The 13,246-nt window shown below is 39.7% G+C and overlaps 2 protein-coding genes across 2 annotated transcripts; one reads left to right on the top strand and one right to left on the bottom strand.

Moving 5' to 3' along the window:
* Positions 1-4,661: 4,661 nt before the first annotated feature.
* LOC112294450 (alkaline/neutral invertase A, mitochondrial) lies at positions 4,662-8,319 on the bottom strand. Its single transcript, XM_024544869.3, has 5 exons — positions 6,789-8,319; positions 6,441-6,609; positions 6,133-6,344; positions 5,521-6,008; positions 4,662-5,283 (listed from the first exon to the last, which is right to left on the bottom strand). Exons 1-5 carry the CDS (start codon positions 7,428-7,430, stop codon positions 4,914-4,916), a joined length of 1,881 nt encoding a protein of 626 aa, XP_024400637.1. The 5' UTR covers positions 7,431-8,319; the 3' UTR covers positions 4,662-4,913.
* Positions 8,320-10,315: 1,996 nt separating this feature from the next.
* LOC112294452 (uncharacterized) lies at positions 10,316-12,774 on the top strand. The gene is made up of 3 exons (XM_024544876.3): positions 10,316-11,260; positions 11,408-11,821; positions 11,932-12,774. The coding sequence occupies exons 2-3, from the start codon at positions 11,654-11,656 to the stop codon at positions 12,148-12,150; spliced, it is 387 nt and encodes a 128-aa protein (XP_024400644.1). The 5' UTR covers positions 10,316-11,260; positions 11,408-11,653; the 3' UTR covers positions 12,151-12,774.
* The last annotated feature ends 472 nt before the right edge of the window (positions 12,775-13,246 follow it).

The following is a 13,246-nucleotide window of genomic DNA, read 5'->3' as shown; positions in this document are numbered from 1 at the left end:
TAAGTAGAAATATATAAAAATAGATAAAAATAAATTAATTTCATGATATCTTCTAGAAAAGCTTTGTAGAAACTTAATAGATATAATTTTGACTTTACATATATTTATAATTAATTTTTAGATTAGAAACTTGGTCAATAAGTTAGCTATATGTTATATCTGTGGATAGCTTGTGAAATAAGCTAATAATGTGGTACATATATAAAAAAATTATCTTGCAAATTAAAACATGTGGCTTGTAAAGTCAAAATTAAAACATGTGGCTTGTAAAGTCTTATAGAATGTTGCCACATAACTCTTAGGTGGATAGTATATATACAGGCAAGAATAAAGCTTTCTTCATTCTTATCAACTCCTTTTTTGCTCTAATCTAGATTCAAGAGTTTTTAATTTTTTTGTCTTTTAGCAATAGCTAGTTTAATTTCTTTTTATTATACATCTTTTGTTACTTCTATTTTATCATACTTCTTTGAAAAAAGTCTCACTTGATTATTTGTTTTTATCAAGTTCTTGTCCTTGACACCTTCTTGTCATTCTTCTTTTTAATTGCAAGACAATTGAAGTAATCTTTTGTATAAGTTCTAAACTATTAAATGTTGTTGCTCTAAAATAGATGACACAATTTATTGGAATTACCACAAATAGCAAGGGAATGACTTTCTGATATTATAATGAGGATGATCAAGATAACTATTAATAAGATTGTATGAATGTAATATGCTCTGCCATAACTTAACCTCATGATTCAAGTCAAATATGTCAAGTTGTATGATGATCAATTTGTTAATATCTTAACAAATTTCATATCTCACCTTTACCAAAAATTCAATCTTATTCAAAAGATGGATTATATATGTCCAAAATTTATGGATATGCAATAGTCATCCATGAAGAAATTATTTGATTTTTTGCGACAAAGACACATGGTGATCTATGAGTATTTTTTACAAAAGCAGCATTTATGTATTTCTCTTCCTATTTGGTGGATAGTTCTATTTGCACACAATAATGTTATGGAAGTCATCTCTATTGTTGTTGTTTTATTATATGAATTCTTGCTCAAGAATGCTTGGGGCACTTGGTTGTAGAAGATAAAGTTGTATTTTGCAAATATCTAAAAAGCCGAATAGGTTTCAACCATCTAAATACAAAGTAATTCGAATTTCAATTCAAAAGTGCTTAAATCCAATACAACGTATTCAAAAACACTCTTTATAGTAACTTCAACTATACACAAATTCCAATTGCCTTATTACTTTCATAATTAGGCAATTTAATTTCTCCTTATAACCCTTTATCCTAGTCAATGAGTTTTAGCAAGTTATAACTTCTAATTTGACCATCCACTTGATGTAAAATTTTGCATACAAATGCTACAATAAATATTCTACATACTCAAAAATATTCAGCTCAATCCAACTTACAAATTGTGAGAAAAAGTCCAAAAACCGCACTGATGATACTTGGTTGCTAACTTGAAAGTTGATGCAAATGTTCCAGTAGCAATTTCTTCTTCTTCAACTATTAACTTTAATTCAAAATTTGGATATATCTTTATCTTAAAGTCTTCTACTACTATGCCAAATTTTACCTTGATCCAACTAATAGATCTTTAGATATCATAGAAATCCTATCCAACTCCAAACTGCCAACTTCTAATATTTTTTTGTACCAAAACTCAAATATTTCCTAATTGCATTATTAGATTAAAACAAAATTTTACACACACTTGGCACACCCAATCAATAAGCACTATCAAATTTTGAATTGTAGATGTGACACCAATTGCATGAACTAGCTAAGAGTATTAGCTCTAATTATATTGCATAAATCTCAAATCACCAATACAAACCCTGATTTTGAACAAAAATTGCAAAGTCATTCTAAATCCTTTGAAAACAAGACTTGCAACTTTAAAATCAACCTAAAGCTAGCTCACCAACCTTTATTTTTGATCTTCAAATGCCCTCATATTTTATCCTAAGCAGTCGTTTTAATGGCTAGAGGTTTAATTTCAACCTTGTCCCACAAATGGTCGACCCCCGGATATCAATCTAATCTATCCTAGGGATATTTTAGTCCAATCCTACCCTCAATTTAATCTTAGTATCAACCATGTTAATTACTTACGTCTTCTAATCTGATTTTATCAATTTATGGCCTTTCTAAGGCACTAGAAGAGTTTCTACAATCTAGAAGATAAAATTACTAATCAACCTTTAATCTATTAACTATTAAGACAAGAAAATAAATTAAGAGGCTTTTATAAAATTCATGTTTAAATATCTTGAATTATAATTAAATTAAGATGATTAAATATTAATTAAAAATTCATTTTTGATTACATCTTCACCATATAGTCATGTTACAACACAACAATGTGACATGCTTACAAGGATTCAATATCCTCTTAAATCAATAGAAAGCCTAGCTCAAAGGCTTGATTTAATTATTAGTCTTAGTATGCAAGGTGCAAGATCCACATAATTTAGAAACTCTAGCCATGATTTTCAACGAGCCAAACTTCATCATCTATGGATCTTGGTGTGTAGCTCTCATAAGTGTAGAGGCCTTCATTCAAGATCAAGGCACCTTCATAATGAGCACATTGGCTTTGATACTTACAGCTAAGGCCGAGGCTGTGGTTTATTTGGTAGCGACCTTATTTGCTAGTCTTGTTGATGGCATCTCAACCATTGTTATTCAATGTGATTGCAACAACAACACCAATAACGAGAACATTCCAAAAGTCCTATTCCATGATTTTTATAGGTTATGAATGTCTCCATTATGCATTTCCATCCATTGGTACAAGATGTAGTTGGAATTGGCTAGGTGGAATGCTCAATCAATTGATGATATTGAGAACAACCACCAAGCCATAGTATATGCCTATTTCAAAGAAACTGCCTTCAAGGATGTTGTTGACAAGTGCTCTAATTTGCAATCAAAATTTCACTTCAAATGGCTTCATTGCAATGTCTGGTTTTTATGACTTTAAAGGTTTTGTGGTGAATTGGCCTCCATTTTTTCTAATACAAGCATTGTCAAATTTGACTTCTTTGTGACTGAATGAGAGAAGCACAAGTTATTGGCAATACCTTACCAACTTCTTACTTGAGAGTATTTTGCACTCAAAGCAGTTTGACAAAGTCTATCAAAATTGACAAGGATGGATATTTTTGGACAACTTTGTAGATGAAATTCATCCATCTTTAGTTTAACTAAAATAAAACCTGGCCATGACCCTAGAATAAGCTAAATTAGGTATTACAGGGAAAGCATTAAATTAAAGTGGCCTGAATATCACCCTGATTCACCCATCAGGAGATAGTCCCAAACTAGTGCTGCTGCTGGTATCAGAACGGCAAAAAATAGAGATCTTAACAACCGTCGTACGTCAAAGAATTTAAGATATTTTTCTCTCATACGATTTATCCACAGATGAAGAAAACTCCGCTGACCCCGCCAACAATGTAGTGAAAACAAACCCTTCATGTAGCTCGCCTACACTATTTCACAACCCGTCCTATCAATGCGCTACACTTATTATTACAACAAAAACAGAATGCCTCCATCAAGACTTTAGGAGCCTGTAAACTCAGAAGTCTACGTAATTCATAGGTCACTTGAACATAATTCCACATAAAAGAGGATTAATAATCGCATGAAGGTCTTCTTCGATAGCGCGACATAGATGAGCTCACGCTATCGAACAGAGAATCTGTCAAATAATCAGATATGAAAGTCCTTCCACGCCAATCACTACCAATCGCAGCACCCCTACTCTTTAAAATTCCAGCCCCTAAAATCATTACTACATAATCTCCTTGATACGCTCTTTAAATGATCGTTGCAAAACTGAAAAAAAGACATTCGCATTCAGCGGTGATCACGCCAATCATACCGGCGGACTGTTGAGAAAGTGCATCAACAGCTCTGGAAGGCATTTCGAAGCGGGTAGCTGCGGTGCGAATATTGGCAAGACTTTCCTGCAGTACCGAGGCTTCCCCATCCACCTGCTCCACGCTCAACTTGCTAATCTCCTCCATCTTGCCTCCGGAGACGCCATAGCACCCACCAGCGCATGTGCTTGCTCGAGCTCCTCGCCTTTGTTTCTCAAAAAACCTGAACAACCCCCATCTAACACTGCACCAACTGGTAAGGCGAGTGAGCAGGGCACGAGAAGAAAGGTCATCAATGTACGTTTCAGACGCACTGAGTCAGGAGTCCCTCTCATATGTCCAAATTGGGAACTGGGTTGTCGTCCTTAGTTTCCTGCGTTAGGAATTCATTACAGACGACAACCAGGGTTTTGTTTATTCAATGATGCGCGAGGAGTGTTCCTTCTAGACTCAGCAACAGAGAATGCCGAAAACCACGCTTCACATGAAGATTTGTCTCGTTTGGTCCGCTATGACCATACATTGTTCAGAGTGAGGATTCAATTCACAGGCACTTGCTTCACGTGGATTAAAAAAAGGGGAACAGTTGACCGAAGAGAATACACGGATTCTGCCTGCGTACAATTCTCTGCGCTCTGTGAGCTGAATTCTTGCATGGACCTGCCTTTTCATACCATGAATTATTTAACAGTTCATTACAAACATCATTATCCATTTGTTATGAATCTCATGTTTCCCACGCATTTTTTGAGAACGTTGGTCAAAAAGGTCCATTTTAGTATTTCGATGTTGTGGGGTTTCTGAAGTCTAAAACTAATATTCAGCAACAATGCAGAGCAACCAATTTCCAGGTGATATCTGCTAAAACCTTCCTAACGACGCATCTGACGTGGTAAAACTGTGAGTCTTTGTGGACCTTGCTGGAAGAGACTGTACTGATTTTGAGCCCCAGCCAATGTGATAGAAAACAATGAAAATAATCTAAAATTAAACGATCTAAACTCAAATCTATACAATGTGACGGTCTCCTTGCGGTTTCAAGTCCGGGTTCCGACGAGGATTCATGTCAACACACGAGATGGAAGCGGCGTCCTCGTCGTCTTCACATGTAAGCCATTTAACGGCGTCAGGATTCTTTAACAACAATTTCGAGGTTAAATAACCAGCAATCGACCAGGTTTGGTACAGCCGAGCTTGCTTTCCAATAAAGCGGCCCGATTTGGTGTCATAATATTCAGGCCACCAATCTTTCGAAAGACGTTTCTCAGCAATTGCTACTGCTTTCTCAGCAAGATCCGAGCGGCCCATCTTAATACAAGCAAGAGTGAACTGCCAAAGAAGAACCGGCCATGAACCTCCATTGTGATACGACCAAGCTCTGCACACAATCCGTGCATCAGTGGATTCTTACATGCTAGAATGAAGTGCCCCAAAGCATATCGAAAAAGACTTACAGAAAGTGCTGATGTTGTTTACCACATTCAATTTTACTGCAGCATACTAGATATCACATTGCAATCTATTCTGTGACTTGAAGAGGCTGTCAAATGACCCGCCAAGTCCATCACAAAAGGAGATAAGATCCATATACACCACCAGTCAGTAGAGTTCTTACGTATTTTTGGGGTCTGCCCCAGTAATAATACGCCACTCATCCTCTTCAAGAGTAGGGTAGCAGATTTTCAACGGCATTGTGCCGATGAGATCCTCCCATTTCTTTTCAACGAGCGTCAAAATTTCTTCGGACTGCTCCTTCGTCGCCAGAGCACTACAGATTGACCATATATTTCCCAAAGTAAACCATCGAAAATCCATGTGCGCAGGTTGCAAGTTGCCTATGAAGTAGCCTCCCTGCTCTGGCAACCAATCCAGCAACCACCGGGAAATCTGATCCGGATAAATGTTGAACTTATTAACTGCGTCGCTGGAGTATTCCTCGGTCCTATACCTGTAGATTTCATTTAGCTTGCGGATGTCTAACCAGTAGTACTCCTGGATGTGGAAAGACAAGGCAGCCAGCCTGGAGTTGACTGATCGAATTAAATCATGGGCTTCAGGGTGGAGCATCTCCTTAGCACATCGCAAAGCGTGATAAAACAAGGCCTGCAGGATACAGATAAATCAAATTTGTTTCGACATGAATCAGATTTAGAAATGAACCCCAGTTTCTGTTTAATATTTTCATGTCTAATTTAATACAGAGAGGAGAGTAAGAGGAAAAAGAAACCTGTATCTCAAGGGGATGTCCGTGCGTGCCCATGCGCCGGTCAATCATCATGGAGCCGTCCGTCACCAGCAAGGATGGGAACATGTCAAAGCCATCAGCCAAACAAACCTTCAAGATCATCTTGATCCCAGTCTGCACGTCCACTCTTTCCTGTAATGTAAGGTCTCCTGTGCACTTGCCGTAAGCCCTTAACAATATGATCCACCACAACCCTGTCAAACCAACAGCATCGATTGCAATTAGACAATTGGTCACCACAAGCAATTGTAGCAAAGACAATACAATGTCGAAAATTGTAGTAAGCTCACCGGAATCTACAGGAGCAACTCGCCCAATGGCCGCCTCCCCAAAATCAGGTTGCAATATTTCTTCAGTTTCCTTCACTCCTTCACGATCTAAGAATACCGTTTGCACCTTGAAACTTGCTGGCATCAATCCCTGGCCCGGGGTGTAGCAATCCACCGTCTTCTCCCAGCTCTGTCACACATTGTTTCACATTAAGAATTACACAAGTTCAAAACCCTTGCACATGCACATCCGAATTCCACATTCACAAAAGAAAATTCTACCCTAACCGGTGGAAGAACATTGGTGCAGAAAGTTTATCATTACTCCAAAAAAGCTATAAAAATAAAAAATAAAATCCGGTGCAATACCTGGAGTTGGAGGGTATGGTGAATGAAGTTGCGAACAATCTCGTGCTCCCCTTTGAGCAGGAACGCAATCGCTGACGGGATGAAATCTCTAATGAACACCTGATCGTAGTTTAAGGGGTACGGGTCGGTGGGGTCATTGGCTGCGATAGTGCCCACTGGCTGCCCACAATAACTCACCACCGCTTTCTTCAACAACCGCCATGCTTCTGCCTCCAGAGGACTCTCATCGAGCGCTTTATAACCATTTCCATTGCTTCCTGCTCCATCGTTCGTATTAGAGTCGACTGATTCTGGTCGCTGCGACAACTCTTCGACCAAGACATCTTCCCTCCTGGATGAACTCTTCGTGTCGACACATATTGAATCTTCGGGGGTTGCACCTTGTAACGAGGAGACTACCACCTTCTCTTGCAAAGCCTCTCTCTCTAGGTGCGCCTGGTTATTATACACCACTCTTGACGAATCCCCTGCATTCTGCTCACACTTGATACACGTATAGCTTCGACCTTGCTTGTGGAATGCCACTCGCTTCGGGCTATACCCCCATGAATCGCCCACCTTCCGTTGAGCTGAGGAAACGGAAGCTGCGCCGTGGCAGCCTGAGGCTGCCAAAGGCTCGACTAAACGTAACGTCGACTTCATGTAAGAAATCAACTATTCCAACCCTAAAGCTAAAGAGCAGATTGCAGGCTCCGGCGTTTACGTCAACAAGCCACAATCACTAGATTGAGACGCAGTTTGCGCTTCATACCACGCATCTCACCACTACCATTGTTCTACCAATCCAACGCAAAAGGAAAAAAAAAAAAAAAAAAAAAAAAAAAAAAAACACACTCACTCGAACTGAATGCACTGCAAGAAAAGAAAAGAAAAGAAAAAACAAAACGAAACGAAACGAAACGAAACACCAACGATCAAACCCCAGATCGAAGAAACTCCCAGTAACAAGACGCCACCTCCTCCACGGAAACCCTCTCAACCAACTACCAGACCTCACGTACTTCAGCAAAAGCAACCACCACCTCGATCAAATCTTCAGTAGGCCTCTTCCCGCTGATGAAAAAAGAATATGTTGCGCAATAACTGAAGCGCGGAGAGGGACTTTTCATACTTCAGATTACGATGAATATGCAGCTGAGCACCATAAACCCATCAACCGTTAGCTGCGTTCACTAGCTGTGTTCACCCGGAAAGGATGCAGCGCGGCACGAATCGACAAGTGTAACATCCAGGAGTGGCAGCCTCGAGAGTGGGAACAGCCTGACCGCACCCTTTAAAGGGTGCCTAGAGCAGTCGATATTGAGAGAAGGGGCGCCCGGAGAGTCCACGATTCAATCCACGCCTCATTCCCACGTGTAGTTGCCTCGTCCTCGCCGTCTCCGATCCTCATCCCCGGCACAATTCTACGACATCGCTTCTCCCACTTTCTGCTGGTATTCAAAGTCTACCGTAAAAACAAAACCTGACAATCTTCGCCGCTATTTTTAGTCTGCATCGCCGTCGCCCTACGGAGCCACCACCCCTTCATGCTCGTAGATGAATGTGTGATGAATGGTGGATCCCTGCGCCTGTTCTGATTGATTCTCGACGCTCTTTTGCGCGTTATCGATTGATGTCGAGGAGAGGCGATAAGGTTGTGATGGGTTTTGCTGAAAATAGAGGGGGTGTGTTTGTGTGGTTGGGTAGACTTTGGAAGGTTGGGTTTTGGTCTAGCTTTTTGCGCTTTTGCGCTTTTATCTGTGGTCGTCGGAGGGGCAAAAAGGGGAAGATTGCGATTGTGATTGGGATCCACGACGACTGCTGAGTCATGGCAGGCCTATCAGACACCATGAAGAGAGCCCAACGCGCCTGATTGGAATAGGCGATGGGGAGCATGTCTCCACGCTTGTTGGGGTGGCGTTTCTCAGTCGTCGTCATCGCCGTCGACGTCGTCGTCGTCATCGCGCGTGCGCTCGTGCAGGTGGTGGCTAAATCTTATGCCCATTCTGATGGCGCTTCGTTTGCTGCGACGGATTCTGATGCTTCGCGATGCACAATACTGTTGTTGTTGCTGCCTTATAGGCCGCCGGCACTCCAAACCCTAATTCTCGGTCTAACCCTAATTTCGAAATACAAGTTCAAATCCTGTATCGCATTTACACCTTGTGCATCGAAGTTCACATGTGCCTCAACGTGTTGATTGTCTTGTTGCAAATGTCTGGACATGGTATAGACAAAGCTTTTGTAAGTGCAAGGCAAACATAGAAAGCAGAATTGCACACCATTGTAATGAACTTTCTATCCAATTGAATGTATTCTAAATTAAGTGTGTTCGACAAAGTGGAGTGCATGCTATGTCCTAAGTGACATTGTGTGTAGAAATTGCCTATTTCAACCAGTAGAGAAAGGCAGAACAAATACATTGTTGGTAGCTTTGATGACATGAGACAAAGCTTGTATTTATAAATAAAGAAGCCGAGGTGTTTGTTTGTGCAAAAGATGAACACATGAAATAAAGTAAAAATGAAAATGTTGTTAAAATGTTGTTTGCAAAGATGCAAACAATTGATGGTCTACAATGGTATTCTCAATATTTTCACTCTTATTTTCTCTTCTATATTGTATGCAATGTTAGTATTGTGAACATTTCCAAATGAACTTTATATTTTTCACATTCTTCTTATGAAATATCTATACAATTATTATTTTTATGCATGCAAACTTCCCCTTTTTGCCCAATTATATTTTATCTACACAATTATTATTAGTATTATTGATTATACTAATAATAATTGTGTAGATAATTATAGTAATTTACTGGTCATTATTGATTATACATAACCACACATAAGATTTCAAATTCAATTGCATGAAAGTTCTAATGAAAGGATATGTACCTCTCCCTAGTTTATTTCCCTTTCACGTGTTGTATATATATATATATACACACACACACACACACACATATATATATATATATATATATATATCGAAGAGATGCATAATTTTATTCAACTTTATTGTTTATATGTAGAATTCTGTGTTCGGATTATGTAGATCAGATGTTGTCAATCCGAAATTCAATTATCTTGCAGTTTGCTGTTTGAAGTTGCAATTGAAATATGCACTCTTCCAAATAGTCATCTGCATTTTTCTATATATATATATATATTTTTTGAATAAACATTAAAATACCTATACATTTCAAACATCCACCCAAGATACTTGAATTCATTTTAGTTTGTTTCACCCTTGAAGCACTGGAACTAACTTGGATGACACCCAGACGAACAGACTTTCGGTACAATAATGAGCAGGATCACCCATCCATCCACCCATCCATCCACCCATCCATCCACCCATCCATCCACCCATCCATCCACCCATCCATCCCACGGATAAGGGTGGAGATCTTCTGCCGTGCGATGCACGGCGAAGGGCTCGTAGGAAGGCTGTCATCGTGGCTTTTCTTCAAGGTGGCCACAGCACCCTTCATTGCGAACCCCATCGCGGACTCCTCGCCTCTCGGTCACCGCATTGTAAGACACACGACGGATTCTAATGCCGTGGGAGAGAAAGAGCGAGAGCGAGGGAGAGCGAGAGAGTGCGCGCAACAAGTAGGATGAGAATTAGATAGCAGCGTAAGGATTCAACGTTGAATTCCTCGTAATTGGCACTTCATATCAGAAGGTTAATTCCGAGGTTTTGGAAGATGATTCCGGCCTCGATGCGGACCTGGAGGCGTGTGGGATTGTATAACTTGTGACCGATTCTACCTACGAGTGCAAACTCACTTCCCACTGGATCTGTGTCTCCCGAATACTTCGCGTATTCAGTCCTAGTTATATTATCTGTTATAGGAATCTATGATTGTGGGATTGGACCTGGTGTTGATCATATCTGTTTAATTTGAGATGGAAATACAGCCAATTGTAATTAGTTCAGGGCAGTCCTTGTATGAATCATTGCAGGCCTTTCAGGATACCAACAGCAATTTAATTCGTAGAATTTAAACTATCCAGTGTCTTCTCGAAACAAACGTAACGCTGGACCGTCCCTTAACTGAAGCGCGGTTCACTTCGAATTGATGGTTGATTGAGTGTTGTTAGCCGTTGACAACATTGGTAAGTGGTTATGGCTTGCACAGTGGAGCCATTTCAAACACATGGGTGTCTACATGGGATAACAAACTTCTTTACTCTATGTAGTGAGAAATGAACAACGGATTATGCTTAACTCGAGGACACCAACGGTTAAATCCTTCGAACGGGAGATCCAAGAATCTATTCTGATGTAAAATTATGGCTGCCTACCTGTGGGAGGGTTATAAGGACATAACTTGTAGTCAACAAAGATTTGTGGAGTCGTCATCGCTTGCCGGTTGCATACACTTTGCTGCTGAGAGATCAACTCTATCGCACTCAGGCATTCAAATGTTTCATGATCGTTGGAGGATGGAAGCAATTTTGAGACCTTTGACAATCTCTTTCTACGTAAACTCTTCACTTCATCAAATTATTGCAGCGGCAGGATATGTTCTGTCCAAGAGCGACGTGAGACAACTCTTCAGGGGTAGAATTCCAATTTTTTTGTGAAACCACTTCTTTTAATGCCATCCTAATGCCTTGTGGGCTTTCCAGCTTTCCATCAACCCGCCATACGCACCACAAGGATCGACTCACAATCCGCCAAAACATCGAATCACAAACTCAAACTCAGATACGTTCAATTGATCAGTTCCAGCTGCCGGAAATGGTGTGGCAACACAAGCAAATGATGGGGCCAAGGAACAAATTGGCCAGATATAAGAACCACAATAATTTGGTCGAAGAAACAGCGTAATTGGTTTCGTCAGGAGCTCTCAGAGGGGTTGAGCAGCAGTCACTATGACTGACGAAGAAGAAGTAGAGGGGGAAGAGGAGGAGGAGGAGGAAAAGCCAGAAGCAGCAGGCGGGCCAACAAATCCATCAGAAATTCACAAAAACATGACACAGCATGCAGCATTTGTTGCTGAAAAACTGAACGCACTGTTCGCCACAACCGTCAAAATTCAGGTAATCGAGCAACTGACTCACCTCTGATATTATCTGAATCTCACAAGATCAGGTCGAAGTCTCCATACATCGATTCACGCTCATTACACAGAAGGTTTGGTACTGTGCAGGGAGATATAGCTGACCTAGAAAACAAACTGCGGGCTGAGTTTGATGAAAAGGTCCGGGTGCACCACGAGCTGGCCATGACACGGATTGTAGCACTGGAGGAGCTTTGCACTGTCTATGGCCTCAGGCTGGACGATCAGAAGAGGACACAAGAGCAGCAAGCTATGCAGCTCGATGATCTTCAGAACCAAGTTGGCATTCTATTCTTCAGGTTTCACTGATGCTAGCGGTTCACAATACAACCTTCAACGAGCAGACAAACAAGGACACACACTGAGGCCGTGAAATCTCGTGTCGGTACATTTGTAGCTCGAAAACCCAGCAGATTGCATTTAGTGGTTGCATGGTTTTCTACTCCTTTTCACAGATAACCTAAAACGAGTAAATAGTATTCCCAACTATATAGTTCGATCCTAATCATCAAGAGATCCCAAATACTGATTCAAATTGGCAATGCAGAGTGGAAATTGTAGTGGTGTGTGTGACGTAGATACGGCAACCACAGAGCACATGAAGAAAAGTTCCAAGTCTTGGTTTAATGGATTCACATCGTGAAGAAATGCATTCTTCCATTTCTTCATGGAGGCATTTGTGACTATGAAACTCTCTATCTCAGCATATCATTCATTAAATAACTAACATTCAGTGACCCACTCTATTTGCGAGAGAGTATGAGATGTTCATGGCTACTTGTAGCGGATTCATGCCAAATTCCTGCGCCTCCATAAGTGCACAGCTTTGCAGGTGTAGTCAACTCCTTATTGCTCAAAGGAAAGATCAATTCCTTTTGACACAACTCCAAGATTGAAGTTGCCATGAAAAACTGTTGGTTCTATTTTTTTCAACCTTTTGGGTAACGTGATTTCTATTTATTTATTTATTATTATTATTATTATTATTATTATTCCCAAATAACATTATTCATCACAATTTTTATTTTTTTATTTTCAAAGTTTGGTTTTGAACTTGGAACAAGTTTCAACTTTTCTATTATTTTTTAATACTTGAAGTGTTTAACTATTTTTTCTTTTTTTCTTTTTTTCTTTCTGGGTGTTCTCTAATTTTGGTTTTGAAGGTTATAGCTTTACAGAATTAAAAATAAAACATTGGATACAATGATTACTAAGGATTGAAATCGAATGCTGCATTAATTGTTTTTTTTTTTTTTTTTCTATTTTTTTTTTTTAGCCCAAGTCTTATTTAAAGCTACTTCAATACATTTGATTGACATAAAAATATAAAATTCATGTATGTACTTTTAAAAAATATATTGAATGCTTTAAGTTTCATTATATCAAGGATTGAATCTAAGCAATC

The sequence above is a fragment of the Physcomitrium patens genome, chromosome 17, assembly GCF_059467195.1.
Source record: "Physcomitrium patens ecotype Gransden chromosome 17, ASM5946719v1, whole genome shotgun sequence".
NCBI lineage: Eukaryota > Viridiplantae > Streptophyta > Bryopsida > Funariales > Funariaceae > Physcomitrium > Physcomitrium patens.
The sequence above is the reverse complement of the archived record's forward strand: the minus strand, read 5'-3'. Positions and strand labels throughout refer to the sequence as shown.